This window comes from Leiobunum rupestre, chromosome 5 (assembly GCF_980474605.1).
Source record: "Leiobunum rupestre chromosome 5, qqLeiRupe1.1.hap1, whole genome shotgun sequence".
NCBI classification, from domain to species: Eukaryota; Metazoa; Arthropoda; class Arachnida; order Opiliones; family Sclerosomatidae; genus Leiobunum; species Leiobunum rupestre.
This window is the reverse complement of record NC_143388.1, coordinates 25723253-25744993: the sequence shown is the minus strand read 5'-3', so window position 1 is coordinate 25744993 and position 21741 is coordinate 25723253. Positions and strand designations below refer to the sequence as shown.

General features: G+C 38.5%; 1 protein-coding gene across 1 annotated transcript; it reads left to right on the top strand.

Annotated features, from left to right (window-relative positions):
• Nucleotides 1-432: 432 nt before the first annotated feature.
• On the top strand, nucleotides 433-20057 carry LOC149943968 (uncharacterized). Its single transcript, XM_090176255.1, has 12 exons — nucleotides 433-489; nucleotides 561-870; nucleotides 1311-1493; nucleotides 6658-6996; nucleotides 14436-16207; nucleotides 16760-16943; nucleotides 17009-17266; nucleotides 17544-17708; nucleotides 17772-17918; nucleotides 17990-18111; nucleotides 18169-18510; nucleotides 18569-20057. Exons 1-12 carry the CDS (start codon nucleotides 433-435, stop codon nucleotides 19727-19729), a joined length of 5040 nt encoding a protein of 1679 aa, XP_090032381.1. The 3' UTR covers nucleotides 19730-20057.
• The last annotated feature ends 1684 nt before the right edge of the window (nucleotides 20058-21741 follow it).

Below are 21741 nucleotides of genomic sequence, written 5' to 3'. Positions count from 1 at the left end.
CGTTCGAGCCACGCTGTCAGGGCCGTACTTAGGGGGTGGCGAGCCGGGCGGTCGCCCAGGGCCGCTAAAATTTTACCATAAGGATGTATATACCTGAGGGCCGCTAAACTCACAATTGTCAGTTTCGCCCATGCATTTCGCCCGGGGCCGCGAGACCTCTAAGCACGGCCCTGCACGCTGTATTCGAAACCAGATTTACCTCCAAAACTGTAGGCCGAAGCTGTCAACACGACGACGTATATTCTTAATCACACAGCTCCAAAACGCATAAATGGGAAGACGCCGTACGATCTATGGACTGGAAAGCCAAATCCTTCAGTTAACCATTTGCTAATATTTGGAACCTATTGTTACGTTCATGTGCCAAAGGAGAAGTGAAGGAAGCTGTCCAATAAAGCTTTGAAAGGCATTTTCGTTGGATATGAAGATAACATGGATTTATATCGAGTCTACGTTCCACAGCTCAATGACGTCATCCGATCCAGAGATGTCAAGTTCGATCCTTAGAAGTGAATACTCGAAAAACCAAACCTGGAAAAGGTACGCGTGTCTCTAATCAGGAAGACGCGACAACCAGATCCATCGATGTTCAAGAAGACACGACATCCAGATTCGTCGAATCACCCACTGCAATTACCGGTCCCGTCCTCCGAGATCGTTCAAAACTGAGGACAAGGACAAACACTTGCTGTACCTGCATTCCAGCAGTCGAAGTTTTCCTGGCAGCCGAAGCAGCTCGTTCAAGCGCCGAATCCGTCAAATGGCAAACGGCGATGTCTGAAGAGCTCTCTTCCATGAAGGAACACCAAGTCTACGAATTAGACAATCCTCCTCCGGGCCAAAAAATAATTGGAAATAGATGGATCTATCGTACAAAGACGAACTAAGACGGCACGATTTTGAAGTAAAAGGCCAGACTCGTAGCCAAGGGCTATGCACAGCGAGAAGGGATCGATAACGAAGACACTTTTGGTCCAGTAGCCCGTTTTGAGACCCTGATAATATTTATCAGAAAAAATTTCGCTTAAAGCAATTTGACGTAAGTGTTTGTACGAACTGAAACAATCACCACGCTGCTGGAACGAGCGAATTGAGTCGATGGTTTCATTGCCGGAAGTACAGATACCGCTTTTGATGCTTTCCTCCTCCACTGATGAATTAGAGATTACCACAGGAGCTGCCTCAACATATCTTGGCCTCAAGATCGACTTCACGGAAGATGCTTAAATTTCCCTTCATCAGAGCGCCTATCTCGAGAAAGTCTTGGAATGATTCAACATGCTTGACTCTAAAGCTGTTAAAAACGCCAGCCTCTATGCCAGATACGAGTGAAGACGGCCAGAAGACATTAGAGGCTCCAATTATGTTCGTGTCAGCCATTGGAAGCCTTCGATATGCTGAAATGGGTACTCAGCCTGATATCGAGTTCGCCGTTAATCGTACATCTCAAGATATGGCAAACTCAACAGTTGCAGACTGGCACGCCGTAAAACGTATTTTTCGGTATCTACGTGGAACGACAACTCTGGGTCAAATCGGATGACACATCGAAGATTTTCCCCTACTGCGACGCCGATAATGCCTGATGTGAAAAGACCAGGCGCTCCACCTCGGGAATAGTCTGCCTGACGGGATCAACGCCAGTTACGTGGGCAAGTCGAAAGCACAGACCGTTGCATTATCCACTACCGAGGCTGAATTTTTAGCTGCTACAGAAGCAGCATAAAATATTGTCTGTATCGAAGCCATTGAAAGGTCCTTGGGCATCGAAAGAGAACAAGAGATTCCAGTTCTGCACAACGCCGGAACTATCAAATTTATCCGGAATCCAGAATTTCATCGTCGCACGAAGCACATCAACATCCATCAATAGGCGCTAGCATAAATTAAATATGTCTTGTTCAACTTATTAAAACGTTCAACTTGGTCCTTGATATTTTAGCGTAAAAGTCTCGCGCATTTTTATTATTTTAGGGAGCTCACGCGAAAAAAAAAGACGGGCACCATCAGTTCAAAGGGATTGATAGCTTGTTGACAGGCGAAACTCTCTTTTGGGCAGCGACGAGGGTAGCTGCTATCTATACGTGGCTGCGGCATAACCTCTTTCACTGGCGTCGATGTCACAATGTAATTCAGTCGAAATTTAACTGTTTTCCTGGATGGCGGGGTAATAGAATAGCGGAATTTTTAATTTTCGGAGCACCAGCTGTTGAAGGGGACTCCCAGTTATTCGGGAAGCGAATCATCCCAATTGAGCTTTCTTTTCTTCTAGGAATCCTCTCATTCCCATAGTTTCTGATAGAGGAATTTGACGCGGACCGTGAACGGAGAGAGGAGACCCGTCAATTCTCGATAGGTTTTTTCGACCAGGAATTCCAAAAGACTGGTAATTTCAAAACTCAGTGTATCTTCTTGGCTGTCCCAAATGAACGCTATGACTTTCAAATTCTCTAAATTAGATATATTACGCGTTGACTCATCCGATTGTCCTTCGCGGTTTCACAGCTCCGGTGAATTCGTATTCCATTCCCAGAGGTTCATCCCAGCCTTTTTGTTTATCATCTTCCTTTCTTCAGATATTTTGCGCACCTTCTCTACGTTTTGTGCTCCGAACTGTCAAGATGGTTTAATTAAAGTACGATGTTAAGTGATTTAAAATAGAAGTTTATTATACATGACTGTCGCTGGAGACCGGCCCCTGAAAATGCCTTCTCCAATCTCCCTTGCCACATACATCCTCTAGCCAGGCTTAAGCAGCTAGCGCCATCTAGCGATAAATGTAAGTTATAATATTGTTTCAAAGAATTAATTATTATACCACGGACAATAAATCGTCGACATATAGACTCGATGTTAGAGCTCGGCACGTCTCTCCCAAGTCAGATTGAAATTCTGGATATTTTGCTTCAGCATTTATCCCGACGAGGGGCGGCCCGACGCTTAAACTCGCGGGACCCTGGATGGTTTTCCAAGACGTTCTTTTTTATTTATCCGTCGCGACTTCTCAATAAAAATCGGACCCGATTAAAATTTCAACAGAGGCGCGATTTTTAAATTGACTTTCAGAACCGAAGTAATCGGCCATGACTATGCCTTTACTTTGCATTTTTTTGCACGATATCACCACATATTTCAGCCGTTTTGAAAGCGATAATGGAGACCGACATGGTCGGATCGCAGAAGTTACGTATACACGGCACGCAATTTTCTGAAATGATTAGTCTGGTCGCAAAATAGACAGAATTTCTGGCTCGTTATGACGCTCAAGGCGGAAGTGGACGATGGGATTGCGCCCTAGTTCTTCTCATCTGAGCTGGGATTACTGTTCTTGCCGTTGGGCTGTTGTTTTGGGATCTTGTCTGTTTTTCTAGCTTTAGATAGCGCGGCTTCTTTGTCACGGCTCGTCACTTCTCTCAAAAATAATTTACAGAGATCGTTTACTTACATGTTCCATTCATGCTCTCGGTTTAATGCTATGACTATGTCTTCTGGAATTAGTTGAATTAATACTAAGTAGCGCGCTGTCCGCTTCTGTGGGTAGCCCTAAATTTTCCAGGCTTCTAATTTCAAACTCGCCGAGATCATAAAGGTTTCTTAACGCTACTAAATCGCTGGACTGCTCAACCGCGGACATTTTTAATAGATTCTCTATGAGAGCGCTAAATATACAGGGTCTTTTTTTTTGCTCGGAAAAGTGTTTTTTTTCAAAAACTATTTATAGTACCGATTTCAAATTTGGAAGGTCAATTCTCTATACCGGGGGACATCAGTTTGAGAAATTTGAGCGTTTTCGGTAATGTTTTTCACCAATTTTGAAAAATTATTTTTCGACCACTAGGTGCGAGATAAAAAATTTCTATTATAAAGTTGTAGGCCGTCATCGAAAACCCTTAAAAATTGTTCACTCGACGAAAAACAATTTATTTATCAGTGAAAATTCGAGCTTGAAAAATTTACAAGTTGGTGAAGCCAAATTACGATTGTTTGAAACGATAATTGAAAAGGGAACAAGTCTAATACAAACGTAGTAGAGTTTTCACACTTGAAAAAATGTACACGTTTGGTTTTTAAATGCAGATATTTTATTCACATAAATTTTTACAAAACATTTTCAATAATATCACCATTGGCTGCAACACAGGTTTGTGCGCGGACAATTAAGTTCTCAAACGCTTTCTCTACCATTTCTGGTGTGACGTCTCGGCAAGCACTGATTATTCGTCTAATGAGTTCCTCCCTAGTTTCAATGGGCGTGGCGTATACCTTTGCTTTAACGAATCCCCAGAGAAAATAATCCAGCGGTGTTAGGTCAGGTGACCTTGCTGGCCAATGCACTGGACCATTTCTCCCTATCCACCTTTCAGGAAACTCGTTGTTGAGGTGCTCAGTTACTTGCCGGGAAAAATGCGGAGGGGCGCCATCTTGCTGAAACCACAACTGACGTCTTTCAGCCAATGGAAGGTCGTCGATTGCGTCACTCAGTTCGTTCTGTAGAAAATGTAAATACCTTTGGCCGTTGAGGTTCGTCGGCAGGAAAAAGGGACCAATCAAACGGTTTCCAACAAGTCCAACCCAAACATTGACCCGTTCAAATTGAACCTGGTGATGATATTCAAAACCCCAATGTGGGTTGATGTCAGACCAAAGATGGCTGTTTTGATGATTAAAGGGCCCATCTCTAGAAAATGACGCTTCGTCGGAGAACAAAACATGGCGCAAAAATTGTCTATCTTCTTGGACAGCATTTAGTAACCAGTTGCTAAATTCATAACGTCTTTGATGGTCTCCGTCAATTAGTCCTTGGTGGAGCGTAGCTCTGTATGGGTGATAGCGATTCTTACGAAGAATTTTCCACACACGATTTGCAGAACAACCCAAATCAGCAGCGGCGTTAGCGCAACTGTGACGAGGATATGCCACAAAGTACGCGAGTACATTGTTCTCGAAGTCTAAATCCGGTTAACCCAATCCGCGAAACCTAGGTTGCAAGTTACCAAATTGATTGAAATCGTGAATTGCTCGTCTTACTGTATTTACAGATGGTGCTCCATTTGGATGTCTTTCTGCGAAGATTTCAGTCACTCTTCTAAGGTTTTGCGCTGCTTCTCCATAGTAAATGGCAACTATCTCGGTACGCTCAGCTACTGAATAACGAGGCATTGTTCGAAATATTATCAAACACTGATAATAATCTCCCAAAGTTTTCCTTTAATTACCCAATGCATGTTTAGGATTGACCTATAGCCTCGTGTTTTTTAAATCCGGTCGTTTTTTTAACCAAAGTTTCAACTGGATTAGGTAATTCGGTTTCAATTATCGTTTCAAACAATCGTAATTTGGCTTCACCAACTTGTAAATTTTTCAAGCTCGAATTTTCACTGATAAATAAATTGTTTTTCGTCGAGTGAACAATTTTTAAGGGTTTTCGATGACGGCCTACAACTTTATAATAGAAATTTTTTATCTCGCACCTAGTGGTCGAAAAATAATTTTTCAAAATTGGTGAAAAACATTACCGAAAACGCTCAAATTTCTCAAACTGATGTCCCCCGGTATAGAGAATTGACCTTCCAAATTTGAAATCGGTACTATAAATAGTTTTTGAAAAAAAACACTTTTCCGAGCAAAAAAAAAGACCCTGTAGATTGCTTGCTCCCGAACTGTTTTTAAAGAATGTCAATCGCGGTGGAGTAATTTAAACTGATTTTTTGCAAGCCTGCATTCGCCCTAGAGGCCTTGCCTTCAAGATACGAACGTAAATACGTACACTTAACTGACAAGGAGAGTACCCGAGGTGTTTATTGCCGATTTTGTTCAAAGTCGGGCGTAATGTAGACCTATATGAAATATGAAATTTCCCAAAAGGAGACGTTGCACTACCCATTCGATTTGCAATGGCAACCGAAAATGTTTTTGATCACTTAAGACAATAAAATCTCCATTTATAAAAGCATGGGATTTTCTCGGTTTCACAGGGTCCTAGCTACGAAAATTTTGAAAATTTTTGAAAATCACGAAATGTGTAATTTGGACCACATTTAGGTAAATTTCATCAAGTTTGGGTAAATTTGTAAAAACTTTTGGGTAAAATAAGGAAAAAATCTTATTTTGGTTGTAAGCGGTCAAAAACATTTTCGGTTGCCATGGCAAATCGAATGGGTAGTTCAACGTCTCCTTTTGGGAAATTTCATATCTCATATAGGTTTACATTACGCCCGACTTTGAACTAAATTGGCAATAAACACCTCGGGTACTCTCCTTGTGCGAAATCCAGCTCCGTCTTGTCCATGGCCGTCTCAAATTGGTCCAAAAATTCCTGCCATTTGGTGGAGTTTCCGTTGAACTTCTTAATTTCCAATTGAGGTAGTGTGAGAGCGGCAGGAGGAACTACAGCTAGGTCAAGCGATAAGTTAAATTCCACGAGACTTATCCAACGCGGAGGCAATGCACCCGCCATGCCGTCGGACAAAAACGTGACGGAAGATGACGGGTCTGGGTACAACAACGGGACTTTGAGACCGTATCTGGGGCAGCGTCTACTTATCTTGTTTTGATGATCGACTTCATGAATGACGGCTCAATTTTCTTGCATCTGACAGCGCTAACGTTGAAAAGGTTCTGGAAAGATTCAGTATGGTCGAATGTAAACCTGTAAAGACGACAGCCATTGCTCCAGACACGAACGAAGAAGGTCGAGAGAAATTCGAGTCAACGACAGTATACTCCTCAGCCATTGGAAGCCTACGCTATGCAGCCCTGGGTACAAGGCCGTTATCGAGTTTGCAGTAAATCAAGCGTTCCAGGCACTAGAATATTCAACAGTAGCTGATTGGAACGCTGTCAATCGTATCTTCCGCTATCTACGAAGAACATCAACTTTGGGTATCTTGTTCAATGCCGATAGTTCTAAAACGACCATTCCTTATTGCGATGCTGATTACTTGTCGTTCAACTTCTGGGACAGTCTGTCTGTTGGGATCAACGCCAGTCACATCGGCAAGTTGAAAGCGGCAGTCAGTCGCGTTGTCTACTTCCGAAGCTAAGCTAGTCACCACCACAGAAGCAGCAAAGGACGTCGTTTGGTGCGAAGGAATCGAAGTAAACCTAGGCATCAATAGACAAGACAAATGGCCAATCATCCGGGTTGAAAACGCCGCCGCAATCAAACTCATTCGAAACCCAGAGTTACATCGTCGTACGAAGTATAGAAGTATTTCGTCCAACAGCTGGTGCAACGTGGAATATTAGATGTCATGTTTTTTCCAAGAGAAGAAAAACTGGCCGATATCCTTACCAAGCCACTGTCGACCAAAGATTGAATTTACATAAAAAAGTTTTCATCAAGGGCGAGTGTTGAAAAAAAATTATGTAGACTTTTCCTAATCTAATCTCTTATGTAAATATATAGTTTTTTAACAGTTAATTAATCAGTTCTACAGAAAGTTCAGTGTTGCTATTTTAATCATGTAAACTTGTTTAAATGCTTATCATTAAATTATACCAGTTTTACTTTGATATACTGTCTTGAGTCATTTCGTTCATGTTTGCGCTTTACTGCTTAATTAATTTTCAACAATAACATAAGCAACATAAGGGAATAAATACTTCTATAGTTAGAGTTATATTATGTACTTCTCAGTGGCGGACTGGGTCTAATATTTTGGGCTGCCCCAGCTTTAACAACTATAACGCTATCATGTTTGAGGGGCCCACTTCATGAACGGTCCGTGGGGCCCACCTGCCATCGGGCAGGTTCACTCTATGGCCAGTCCGCCACTGATACTTCTAATATTAGTCTATTTATCCTTGGAGGAGAGAAGGGGTTCCTGGAGGAGAGAAGGGGTTCCTGGAGGGGAAAATATAATACCAAGAGCATAGGCGATAGGTACCCGAGCGCGGGACAGAGGGAAGGCAGGGGCGGTAATTTTTGGTCGGACCTAGGACTTTAGTAGCATCTAGCGGTGGATAAATTTATTAAAAAATTCGAATTAGTCGTCTGCACATTTGGAAGACGTTTTTAGACTACACAAGGCTTAGGAATGCCCAACGGTCTTTTACGCGTTAGTTTAAATATTAAAACTTTTACAATTAATTCATTATTATATTATGGGAAAGTACTGTTGTTTTATAGATTGTAGAAGTGATTTCACTCAATCAATTGGATACCCGGGCAATAAAAATACGGCGATCAAGAGAAGTTTAATTAAATCTCAACGGGACCCCCCGCGCCGCGGGCTCTACGGACCATCAGCTACGCCACTGCCTCGTATGGGTTTAGATATTCTACGTGAATTCGTGCAAAAATTGTAACGGGTCTCCATAAATAACGCGGTGAGGTTATATTCCCTTTCAAATATTTGACAATGTTTGAATGTTCAATTTGGTCTCAAAACATTTATTAAGAAACAAAAATTCCACTACTTGATCTAAAAAAACTATGATTTTCTGAAAAACATTAACTCACTGAAACATTTATTATTGAATATGAAGAAATATTACAAAATGATAGAAGAAATTATATTGTTTAGATGTACCAAATGAAAGCTTTTCCGGTTTTAATTTTGAAAATTTAATAATAATGCCTTCATTATCTAATAGCTCAACTACATCATTTTCTATGTACATAACTGATAATGCATTAAAGGCGTGTGATTTACGACGTTAGTGAATTACGTAAATAGTTTTTCACACGTTTCAATGCAGAAAATGATATCTTTCTACTCTCATTGCAAATCGGTAACGTTAAAAAAATCTTTTAGACGTTATCCACCGAGGGGTCGGTCATTTGGAAAAATCCCGTACAAAATTTGGAAAAAAAATCCACAAATCCAAAATCCAAGAATTTTGCTCCCATAGACTTTGTATGACAAATCCACAATAAAAAATCCTGGATTTTAAAAAAATCCAAAATCCCGTACACAAAACAGACAAATGTCCGACCCCTCGTTATCCACGTTAGGAAATGTAGATTGAAGACCTTCAATTAAATATTTTCAGGCTTTTTAAATATTTTCAGGCTTCTTAAATATTTTCAGGCTTCTTAAATATTTTCAGGCTTCTTAAATATTTTCAGGCTTTTTAAATATTTTCAGGCTTCTTAAATATTTTCAGGCTTCTTAAATATTTTCAGGCTTCTTAAATATTTTCAGGCTTTTTAAATATTTTCAGGCTTTTTAAATATTTTCAGGCTTCTTAAATATTTTCAGGCTTCTTAAATATTTTCAGGCTTTTTAAATATTTTCAGGCTTTTTAAATATTTTCAGGCTTCTTAAATATTTTCAGGCTTCTTAAATATTTTCAGGCTTCTTAAATATTTTCAGGCTTCTTAAATATTTTCAGGCTTTTTAAATATTTTCAGACTCCTAAAATATTTTCAGGCTTCTTAAATATTTTCAGGCTCCTAAAATATTTTCAGGCTCCTAAAATACTTTCAGGCTTCTTAAGTATTTTCAGGCTTCATTTCATCATGGGGCCCACTAGCATAGGGTAAGCCCAGTCTATGACCAATCCGCGGCTGGTCACGTACCTCGATGCATAAGCAGATTACCGGGAATTTTTTATTGTTTGGTTCAGCGATTTGCTATAAAAGTAGTAATACAGAGAGTCGGGACATACTTTTAAAAGTTTTGTTTTAATTTAATTTAGTTTTTCACTCGAAGATCTATTTGGTCCGAGTTTCGCGTCTTTTTGTTTGCTCGAAGACCTATCGGTACGAGCTATTAGTAAGTTTTTAAATTTCTTCAAATTTGTTTAGGGTTTAGCTTTATTTTCATTTTCATAATGGACAAATCGGTTGCGGTAAGGCGCAAACCATGGAGCGAATTTTTTCTGAGTTCCAGCGGGAAGTGGGTAAACGCTATCAGCAACGCGCGAGAGTGTGATTTCGAATTTAGGGTACGAGTTTAAATTATCTTTGCTGTAATACAGGCCATATTATAGAGATATTCGAGAGGGCGGCATTACGGTTTTTTGAAATCCAACAGATGGCGGTAATATGGGAAAAATATGAAGCTCGGGAATTTTTAAAGTTAAAATTTTGTTTCACCCAAAGCCTTAAAATATCAATGAAAGTACTTTATCACAGCATTTTTGATTGTGAAAATATTACAAAATACTTTATCTGTTAATATATTTTATTTTAAAAATATTAAACAAGTGAATAGAGTGAGTAATATCACAATATATCACAGCGCATGTTTGTACAAAATTTTCAATAGGAAATGCTTACTACAAAAACGCTGATTTTCGTCTAAGTTCAAGGTAAGTGGTTTATTTTCATTGTCATTAGGAATCTTCTCTAAAATTGCCCGTTCCCATTTCCGTCGAAATTTTTTGATCAAACAATAATGAACCATGTTGGAACTAAATAATAGCAGACAATTCTTTCGTGCCAATTGCATTACATGTGTAACGTTATCATAGAAAGTAAACAAATAAGCCTTAGCTAGATGAATTAAAACGTTGGAAAAATCACACGCGCCACCGTTTAAATGCAGCAGTCGACTAGCAAGCTGACGTCACACGGGTGGTTTTTTTTTCTGCATATTACCGACATCTGTCGGTTATCAAATACGGAAGCTAAGAGCCAGATTTAAAAAAAAATTATGTTCATGTTCATAATGGCCTGTATTACAGACGGCTATGGTCTGGGATCCGAGAAAACGTTATGTCAACCTTTAAACCATGCCCCAGGAAGGTATCAGCCGGGCCATGGCGGGTTCGGAATTACGGCAAACACCAACAATTTCGAAATTTACAAAAAAAAAAATAATATTTTAACTATTTGTTTTGAACCTCCCTATGGTCTACTTGACGAAATCAAATGTTTTTAGGGGACAGTGGCGTAAATAGCGCCCCCGCAGACCCCGCGGCGCGGGGGGTGGGCCGAGAACTATGGGGCCCCCAAACGTTTATGATTAAAATCGGTGCTATTTAAAAGGGCCCCTGAGCCGTTTTTCGCGGGGGGGGGGCGGAGTTCCTAGTTACGCCACTGTTAGGGGAGGTAGGTAAACTGACCACTTTAGACCATATTTACCACTCCCATTACAAACGGAACCTTTTGGACCATATTGACCACTCCCATAGCAAACTGACCATTTAGGACCATATTGACTACTCCCAAAGAAACTGACCATTATGGACCATATTGACCACTCCCATCGCAAACTGACCATTATGGACCATATTGACCACTCCCATCGCAAACTGACCATTTTGGACCATATTGACCACTTCCATGGTAAACTGACCATTTTGGACCATATTGACCACTCCCATCGCAAACTGACCATTTTTAACCATATTGACCACTCTCATCGCAAACTGACCATTTTTAACCATATTGACCACTCCTGATTCAAACTGGCCAGTTTTGGCCATTTTACCCAATTTTAACCCTTTGGTGCCCATGAAATTAGCATATAAAATCCCATAAGGAATTTCCGACTCGATCAAGGTCTAAATTTCGAAAAGTCATAAAACTTGACCTTTTGACTCTGCTTAAAAATCCGCCCGGCTGATACCTTCCTGGGGCAATTTCTCGGATCCCAGACCTTCCTTGTTAGAGGACTCTTACCTCGGTCACACCGCCAAGTGGTGCAAAGGTTTTCTGGGGATCCCCATTCTTATATAAAGTCGATGATTTGACTAAAAACCATCCAACTCATAAGTTATCAGTAAATCCGAATACATTTTATTTTGTTGCCTGAAGAATTGAAGTTGATAGTTAATTCGAAATCTTCATGGTTTTATAACTTCCATTTAATCAGATATCTTCTTCTTATCGAGTTGTATACATCGTGCTCTTACACTTATGTTGGTCTGGTTTTTAACTGGGTCGTCATTACTTCGTAATTTATTTTAAACGTTTTCTCGACGGATTAAGATGTTTAATGCAGTTCATCAATTGGGTTCGTTTGTTTTTATTTTTAAAGAGCCCTAACTATTCCGTCTACGGTCATTTATTGATATACGAGATGTCGTTTAGTCAAGTGGCTTTCTGTGCTTTGTGAATGGTAAGTTTTTCGCTTCTTGTTAATACATTTTTTATTGGTGTGGATATTTGTACATCTATGATTAATAATGCAGTCGTTGATTTCCTGGGTGTGCGAGTCATTATATGGTATTGGAAATTGGACAGCATTGGTCTTTTTCATGCGGTATGCGTCACAACGTCAACAGGAAGTCTACGAGTCGTCCACTACCAGATGTCGAATATAGCTATTCTACGTTATCTTCATCAAGGGCGAGTGTCGAAATAAAATGAGCGTTAAAGATGCGGCCAGTATTTCTTAAGCGAGAAAAATACAAATACCCCTGTAGATATTTCTTTCATTAAAATTTCCTTCGTATTATATTTAACTGACAAACTTGTTCTCTAAATAGGGTTAAATTCAATAGTGCATTGTTTTAGTACGTCTAACTCGCTGTTGTAACTACTTAATTTATATTATTCTGAATAAATTAAACTTGGTTGTTTCGTCTCAATTATTTTAATTAAATTTAAAATTTTATACCAGGTGGGATTGAACCGGGGTTACGTTTTCAGTAAATAACTCTGAATTGCGGAGATATCTTTAAGGGTCGTCTCGAAAAATTAATACCACTAGGAACAATTCTTCCGAGGAGAGGTATCTTTTGGCTTGCCAACTTGTTTACGAATAAAATCTTTAACAATTCGATACTCTTGAAATAAAAAGTATTTCAACGAAAGAATCAAACAACTCTTTACGTTTTCGTTGATTTGCATTCTCTGACACAGCCGCCATTTTGTTTGGGACTTTGCGATCTTTTCAACTTGACGCAAAAATCGCGAAATCTTATAATAAGAATTTTTCTTGCTAGACGTTTCTTATAATAAGAAAAATATCTTCTCCACTTGACGTACGCTTGGTTCACAAAAACCGACTCGCTGCCAAAATGGTCAACGAAGCAGTTCAGCCAAAGCGATCTGAAACGCTGGGACGCGCAACGGTAACTGAGCCACGTTCACACTAACCCTCGGAAACGTTTTGCCTCGTTTCGATCTCGCTGCGGTTCTTAGCGTTTAGAAATCGTTTTGTTCACACGTTTGATTTCCAGTGAGTTTTGAAGAAAATTGGGCATTCGTAGTATAGAAATATAATTAGAAGTTCGTCCGCTCACGCATTTGAGTTACGTTTCAAAACATTCTAATTAAAAACCTAATGCACCCGGAAGAAATTATTTTTATTTTTTAAACAAATAGACAAAAATTTGCGAGACATTATCTTCTAAAATAGGCATAAAAATTTTACAAGGTGCAAAGAAATTCACGCTTAACGATATTTTTAAAAATAGCGTCATGGTTGACAAAAACCGACTCGTTAATGTAAGGAGCGCTGCCAAAATAGCCGCGTTCACACTAGACACTTTGAAATCGTTTTAAGAAGATGTTTTATGTCCTCGGATTATATTTGCTCTGACTTTTGCCGTACCCAAGCAATGTATTTTTGATATATTTTTTAGCAATCTTTGTTACGCCTGAGGCGCTAATCGAATGTGTTTGTGACGTCATCGTCAGACCCTGTCACTTTCATCTAGTCTCTTATTTCAATCGAGCTTTAAAAAGGGTGCGCGAGCACACCTTTATCAAGAAGGATAGGAAGGGAGGCGAAGTTAAAGGGATGAAGCGGCCGCTACGCTACGTGTTGCCGCCATTTTTCCGAAATTTTCCCGCCAAGTTCGCGCTAAACTTCTTACGAGGAGGCTGGCGCGTTCATCCCTCCTACTTCGCCTCCCTTCCTACCCTCCTTGCCTATATTAGCGTCTCTAGCAACTTTGCTCTTGACAAAAGAGTATGGAGGAAATAGAGATCAAACAACCAGGAGAGGTCCGCAACGAAACGTTCACCACCGAGGGGGTTGACAATGGGCAAAACATCTGTAAACCGAACTTCAAAATAGCTAACGCAGCGCCATTTCGGGATTCTTCGTGATCGAAAAGGCAGAAATTTAATTGCAACAATAGCGCCAAAGAAAATTCTTTGAGAGCGCTTGGTACCTTTTTAACTTGAAAATGAATTTAGATAATAAATATGGCAAAGTTAAATCTACCAAAAGTTTCAAAACGAAAAGCAGGACATTATTAATCCAAGCCTCCATACTCTATGAACAAAACAACCCATGTCGTATCTAACTTGATCTAAGTACCAAATGGTTCAAGTAGATATCAACAAAGAGAATCAAGACTTTGATATCAAATAGGAATTGCCACGCTTACAGTAGAAAGTTAAAATTTCCTGTAATGATGCTAGTTAAACCTAGGAGGATCCGAGTTTTCAAATTCCTAGGTTAAACCGAACGTTGACATGGAAAACGGGGAACGATGACTTTTTGGACGTGATTTTGTGCTCCATAACATTTGTAGTTCACTTTTTCTTTAAATTTTGTTCATGATGTTGAAATTTAACATTTTAGCCTATTTACCAAAGAATGACCCAAAAGCCAAGATATCGCTTGAAAATAAAATTAAAAGTTGTTTAAAAGCTTGCACTGTAGAGGTAATAATTTGGAATATTTCTAACTTTCATACATCTCAAGTAAATCCAATAACTGTTGAGAAAAGCAAGCCGGCGTTTGGAGATTTGTTCTTTGAAGTCCATTGCCAAGTCAGGAAAGGACGTAATTCTTACTATCCAAATGTCTCCGAGCAATATTACCATTTCTGTAAAGATTGGTTTATTCAAATCCCCAATTATTTTACTGACGAACACCGACCATTGTTGCACTTCAAAGAAAATAGAGCTTATTGTTATGATACATCAAATTTCCACACTGAAGTTTCGCTAAGTGAACTAACTTTCGGAACTTTAGTCACTCCTACTCATTATGTGCCACATTATACACCAAAACAAACCCAGCGTCCCTTATCTCTTTTTGGTGGTGTGACCTTAAATGCTTTTAACATAACTTTACAACATAACATTGTTGCTGATTTTATGCATGATAGTGCAGAATTAATGATTGCATTTAGAGAACATGGGAAACCTTTGTGGCGCACAAACAGAAATGGCCAAATGACAAAAACTTATTTTGATAATATTAAACTAAAATATGGTTCTATAAAACATATAATCTGCAATGGGAATAACATTGTTCTTGAGCTTTTGAACCAGCCAACTGTGCACAGAGGCTTCAAAAGAGTTGACGAAACTAATGTGCTACCCAAATCAGTTGTTGGTCGATCAAATGCCATCAGTTTCACTTTTCAAAGTGTTACTCAGGCTGAAGCAATTGTTTCAAGATTGAACTTTAGATGCAAAAAGCTGGGATCACCAGTTTTCTACTGTCCCCTTTTTGTGGGCGCATTTCAATCAATGCCATCAGAAAATGGATATTTATCTCATCCAACCATGTTTGGCATGGAATTTAGTTGCTTATATCTTATTGAAGCTCTTATCCGAAGAAACTGCAAGCTCCAGCTTCAAAATTTTCAAGAATTTCTTCGTGTTGTAAAACAGTTTTGGATTGAAAATAGTATTGTTGCGGAGGAGGCATTGTCAGAGCTGGTCCGTCTAACGGACACTGGTCATTCGTACAACTATTTATCATCATTTGAAATTCTTTACCATTGGCATATGAAGATGACTGAAAATAAAAAGCTAACAATATTGGAAGGAAGCGATAAAACCATGAAAATTAGAAGAGCCATTGTTACTCCAACCAAGATTCTACTTTGGCCCCCGGAAATAAGCATTCAGAACCGCATCATCCGTACCTTTGACAAGGATTTCGCTCTACGAGTATCATTTAGAGATGAAGACTACACGAAGATCAGCTATCGGTCATCTTTGGACAATGTGGTAATAAAAAAAGCAGTTACTTCTTCAATGTTACCAGGAATCACAATTGGCAATCGTCATTTTGAGTTTTTGGCTTGGTCTAATTCGCAAATTCGGGATCATGGAGTTTGGATGTATGCTGTTAATAAGAAAGGAGAGTCTGCGGCTTCGATTAGAACATGGATGGGTGATTTTTCTGCTATTAATTGCGTTTCTAAATACATGGCTCGAATGGGGCAATGTTTTTCTCAAACACAAGATTCTAAGATGAAGTATGATTTGGGCTCTCTGAATGGGAGACGATATCGAGTGGACTCTGATATAGAAAGAGGCCTAGATCCAGAAAGTCACCAAGCTTATTGTTTCTCTGATGGCATTGGAAAAATATCCTCAAAAGCAGTTGCTGAGGTGAGACTTCATTTTCTGTAAAATATAAGTACGGTCTTGGTCTTAGTAATAAACCTATTTGTTGATAATTTGAGGAGTCGGGTTTGATCGCAGCTTGTGGCACTGGGTGAAAACTCGGAACTACACTCCTTCTGCTTAGTTTTGGCAAGTTCTCTCCCTACTGGTAAAAGGGATTTCCCCCCAGAGTTCTTAGGTTTCCTCTTTTCCATAAAAACTTGCAGAGGTTAATGGTAATAGTGAGTATAGGGAGCTGTTAGCCCGCTTGGCATGAAGGACTGGCCACCACCCTTCTGTGCAATTGAACCCGATTACTTAGGGTAAAGGTATTAAAAAGCCCCTAGATGACTTATTGATTGGATAGTGCCTTGGGTATTAGCCTAGCTGATTATCTATTTTATCATGGCATGCCTAAAATCAATCTTTTTGTCCACTAAAATCTTTATATTTTGTTAGCGTTATTTACATAACTTTTTTAATTCAAATTGGTCCTTTTACACATATTTATTTAAAGGTATTGTTTAGTTTGAGACAACATAAATATTTCATTAACAGATTTTAGGAGTATTAAAAATAAAAGGAAACCCTAGTGCTTTTCAAATTCGGTTTGCTGGATTTAAAGGAATGTTAGTGGTGGATCCAACTCTAGACGATTATGATATTGTATTTCGTAAAAGCATGGAAAAATTCCCCTGTAATTCTAGCAAATGCATAGAAATCTGTAAAGTCAGTGCTGCAAGTGAGTTAACAAACCACTAAATTAGTTGATGGCTGCCATAATAATATTTATTAAACATTGCATAGGCAAAGTTGCTTTAAATCGACCATTAATAACTATATTGCATCAAAATGGAATACCAAATCAAGTTTTCTTGAGGTTGCAAGAGGATGCTTTACAAATGTTGACTGACATGTTTTTTGATGACAAGAAAGCTGGGCATTATCTATCTGGGCACCAGAATTTGGGGCTTAACTTTGAAAATTTGATTAAGTCAGGAATTAGTCCAACTATAGAACCTTTCTTTCCGGGAATGCTTTTAGCTGCTCATTTAACAGCTGTTGGTCAGTTATTTGTCCTCTTATGGGAACACCCTGTGAATCTTTAGTCATGTTTTCTGCCACCAGTTGAGGTAACGACTTCCTCAGTATCGCGCTATATTGAGTGAGTAAGATTCAAATAAACTCTCTAAAAATTTGGGAAATACAGAAAAATGTTTCGAACAAAAACAACAAAACAGGAATACTGACGTGAACATGCAGTCACATTCACAGAGTGTTTCCTTAATGTGTATCATATTAACGAAGCTCTTAACAAAACTAATTTGTCACATTCCTTTAGACAAAATACTAAACAAATCCAATTTACCAATTGATCCATTGGAAGGTTGTAATATGTTTGGAGTTTTAGATGAAACTGGTACCCTGAATTATGGCGAAGTTTTCATTCAGTATACTGCAAACATGGCGGGGAAAGAAACAAATGAAGAAACTGTTATTTTGGAAGGTAATTACTTACTTTGTTGAAGTTGTCCTAATATGATATTTCCTTGTAATTTCTGGTTTAAAGGAAATGTCATGATCACTAAAAATCCATGTTATCAAGCTGGAGATGTTAGGATTCTTTTGGCTAAAGATGTACCAAGCTTGCATCATATCAAAGATTGTATTGTATTTCCTCAAAATGGACAAAGGCCTCATCCAAATGAAATGGCTGGTATGAAAAATAAACCTTAAAGTAGAATGATGTAATTTTGGTTAACAAAACAATTCTTGTGAGATTTGTAGGATCTGATTTGGACGGAGATGAATATACAGTAATTTGGAAAAAAGATCTTATCTTCAATAACAATGACCCCCCAAGTCATTTTCCATGTCCTACTAATCCAGTTTTATATCGACCAATTGAAGTATTTATTTAGAAATTTATTTAATGTTTGACTTCACATTCCTCTTTTTTTTTTAAGGTTTTTGACATGGTAGAATTTCTGTGTGATTATATCAGTTTTGATAACATTGGAAGTATAGCCAGCTCCCACTTGGCTTTTGCTGATCATAAAGATTATGGCATCAGGCATTCTATCTGTCAAAATCTTGCTAGAAAATGTAGTATAGCTGTGGACTTTGCTAAAAGTGGAGTCAAAGTGGATATAGTGAAAAGTGAGATTCCAAAGGAGTATCCCGATTTCATGCAGAAGGGTAACAAAGATTCTTATAAGTCTAAAAGATCTTTAGGAGTTCTATATCGTACATGTCGAACATTTTGCGAATGCACTCTGGAAACCAGTGAGATATATTCGGATATTAATGTAAGTCTAAAATGATTCAAATATTATTGAGTTTTAAGTTTAAATTTGTATAATTTAGTTTGATCCACATTTGGAATATAATGGTTGGCAAAGGTACAGCGAGTCAGCTATTATAGCCAGAAACAAGTTCAACGATCGTTTGGAGACAATTATGATGACATATGGTATCAAAAATGAAAGTGAAGCCATGACGAGTTGCTTTTCTAAACTTCATGGTCGCTATAATCACTTCAAAGACAGAAACGAAATTGAAGAGTTGATTAAATTAAGTATTGAAGATTTAGTTAGGGTTATCAAAAAAGAGTTTTTTGAGGAATTTGTAAATAAAGCGTCAGTAGATCCCATGAATGTACTGAAGAAAGCTTCGGCTTGGTACATGGTAACCTACACCGCCAGTCAATCTCCCCGCTTCTTAAGTTTTCCCTGGGTAATTGCTAAACATTTGTGCGAAATTAAACTGATTAACCTAGCTAAAAATAATTTGCGAGTATTTGTTAATCCAGTATTGGGAAAGTACACTATGATATTGGAAGGGCTTCGAAATGAGCTTATTCATCTTGACAATTTCATTATTGTAGAGTTGAGAAAAAAAGTATCAGCTGGTTGCCCTCTTAAAGAATGGAAGTGTGCCAGTCAAATGCTCATTATGTGGGCACGGCATAAAAATTTGACCAATATTTGCAATCTTGATGAGATAAGCATTATTAAATTACTTTATCACGCCTACATGTCGACCCCAAACGAAGTGCGAAATGTGAAAGCTATTTCACTGATAATTATGTTCCTGAAGTACTTTATGTCCCTACGTTTCAAAGCCAAAGGAACGTTGGCATTTGGTCTTCCATTTTTTGTTAAGAAGGTAAATGTTCTGGCTAAAGTATCAATGACTACTTATCGACACGTAGCTATTACTGGAACCTTTGAAAGTTTTGGGAATTTTCAAAATAGTGTTGTTTTAGATGATAATGAAGAGATGGACCCTTTTTCTTTGTCCGGTAATGCCAAAGGCACTTATTCAGTGGACTATCTCCAACAAAAGCTGCGTGAATGGTCAAGATGTAATGAGGTTCGAATTCGGGAAAAAAACAATAGTTTAATAGTCTCTGCTTGGGGCAATACAAGACAGATTCAAAAATTGAAAAATATTTTAAATAAAGGACCAGAGGCTATTGTAAATGGGCTACTTAAAGGTAGTACACCTCTTGGGCAAGGCAATTAATTTTTTAAAGCTATGGGTACCTTAGTAGCAATGAAAATTTACAAATGTGATTTGGCAAAAGTAGTGCCTACTTCTGGTTTTATTGAATCTATAGTACATTTAAGTCACAGGTTCCCAAATTTTGAGTAAGATTTATCCTTTTAAAATTGCCTAAACCATATTATTGTTTAAAGATTTTCTATTTATTGTTTATTCATATTGGTGCTCCTCAAATTTCTCAAGGAAGTGTTTTTACTATTTCGGTAATATTTTGTTTAACTATTTGTATGTTTCAAAGTTTATAGATATGGTACCAAAGAAAACCCGGAACATAGTTTCGTATTGTTAGCATAGTGTATTGTTTTGAAATTTTATTCCAAAAGGTGCATAGTAACTTCTAGAGAAGTATAAAAAAAGGCAAAATTTTTTGATGCTTTGTAAAAATATTTAAGCTTACAGCAAGAAATCATTATTTTTGCTATAAAAATTTGATAAAAACTCTTATGTATCAAGAAGAGCTCAACCAAATGGATGCTACAATATTTTACTGTATTTGTATTACTATTTTTATATAATGAAACTGACAATAAAAGAATTGTAACCTTTAAAACAAGTGTCGCCTCTATCATTGCCACCTGTATTATGAAAAGAACCTGGTTATTAGAGATGGCCATGAATCTATGGGATTCTTATAATTCTACGAAAAACGCGACTTTACTGGAGAGCGTGGTGCCATATATTAATGGCAAAGGAAGTTAAAATTCAAAATAGTGAAATGATAACGGTCTCAGAGAGTCATTATAGATTATTATAGTTAGACAACATATACTCTATTTAGTGGACTTTAACTTAAATTATATATCTCATGTAAAAATATTGTTTATAATTGCTGTAATTAATGTTATTGACCAATTTACAAACGATCCAATCAACGCGAGGGTTACGTATAAGTACCGCCTTTTTTTATTTCGACGCTAGCGACATCTATTGAAAATAGAGCTACTTCACGTCGAGCCGCCATTTGCATTAAGGTTGACCTTTACCTACTAATTGTTTTTGGCTTGTTAGTTCATTTTTGATCGTACTCCCCCCCCCCCGCACTCTGACGGCTCATTTAGACGTCCTTGAGGAGTCGAATCTATCTGGTCTTGACCATATTGTTGATATTGTTGTTATATATATTGTTTCTGAATGTATTAATTTCAATAATTGTCCCAGTTATTCTTGATCATTTCTAACGTTCAAGATACCAAGTCTTACAATGTTAAGAATACTACATACCAAATTAATATAGTTTATAAAGATAATATAATTCGATTTACCCCCCCTTTAAAATATAAAATTCAGTTAATTAATTAAACAGTGTTCCTATAATAAATTACAAACAAAATCCCTGCCTTCCGCAACGCTACCCTCGCACAAGGGGGAATTAAAAGTATTCTCCGATGCGTCATCTAGCCGCGTGACAATACACTCTTTATCGCGTCTTTATTTTACCCCTCTTACTTGTTTCCCGCTCGTCGGCCATTGCCTCTGCCCTCAGCGGAGAGTCTAGCATCCACTCTTTGGGTTTCCGTAATGGAGGATGTGGCTGAAAGGGGGAAAACCAAACATGGACGCGCCCAGGAAAATACCGCGGAAAAGGGTGTATACCCCTTCCCTCATTCCCAGGCTAGTCTCCCAAAAAGTTTTCATATTTGACCAGCACTCATCCCTCAGCTCGTAGCGATCCCATGGGACCCTTGTTGGATTTACTAGCTTTATCCCTACTACCCGGTAAGAGACTGGACATGCATCAGATTTATAGCCCGGTGTACCGGTAAGATTGAAACCACACCACCGGAGGTCCATCATCAAATGCCCTACGCCAGCGTCCACAAGCCCGGACAGGTGACAAAACCAGCATGGGTAGCAGAACCCTACTACTGATGGTCGCACCTTCGACGCAAGCTGCTCAACCCAGCAGAAGGTGCAGCAATGGGCCGACCAACGCGCCACTTCGCACACAGCAGTGGGATGTGGGAATGAGAGCG

Bases quoted from the DNA above. Each gene is read 5' to 3' on its own strand.
- LOC149943968 (XM_090176255.1), top strand. From the start codon at position 433: ATGGATTTATATCGAGTCTACGTTCCACAGCTCAATGACGTCATCCGA. The intron at 16,944-17,008 runs GTGAGTTAACAA...AACATTGCATAG, and splicing joins CTGTAAAGTCAGTGCTGCAA to GCAAAGTTGCTTTAAATCGA. The intron at 17,267-17,543 runs GTCAGTTATTTG...ACATTCCTTTAG, and splicing joins TGCTCATTTAACAGCTGTTG to ACAAAATACTAAACAAATCC.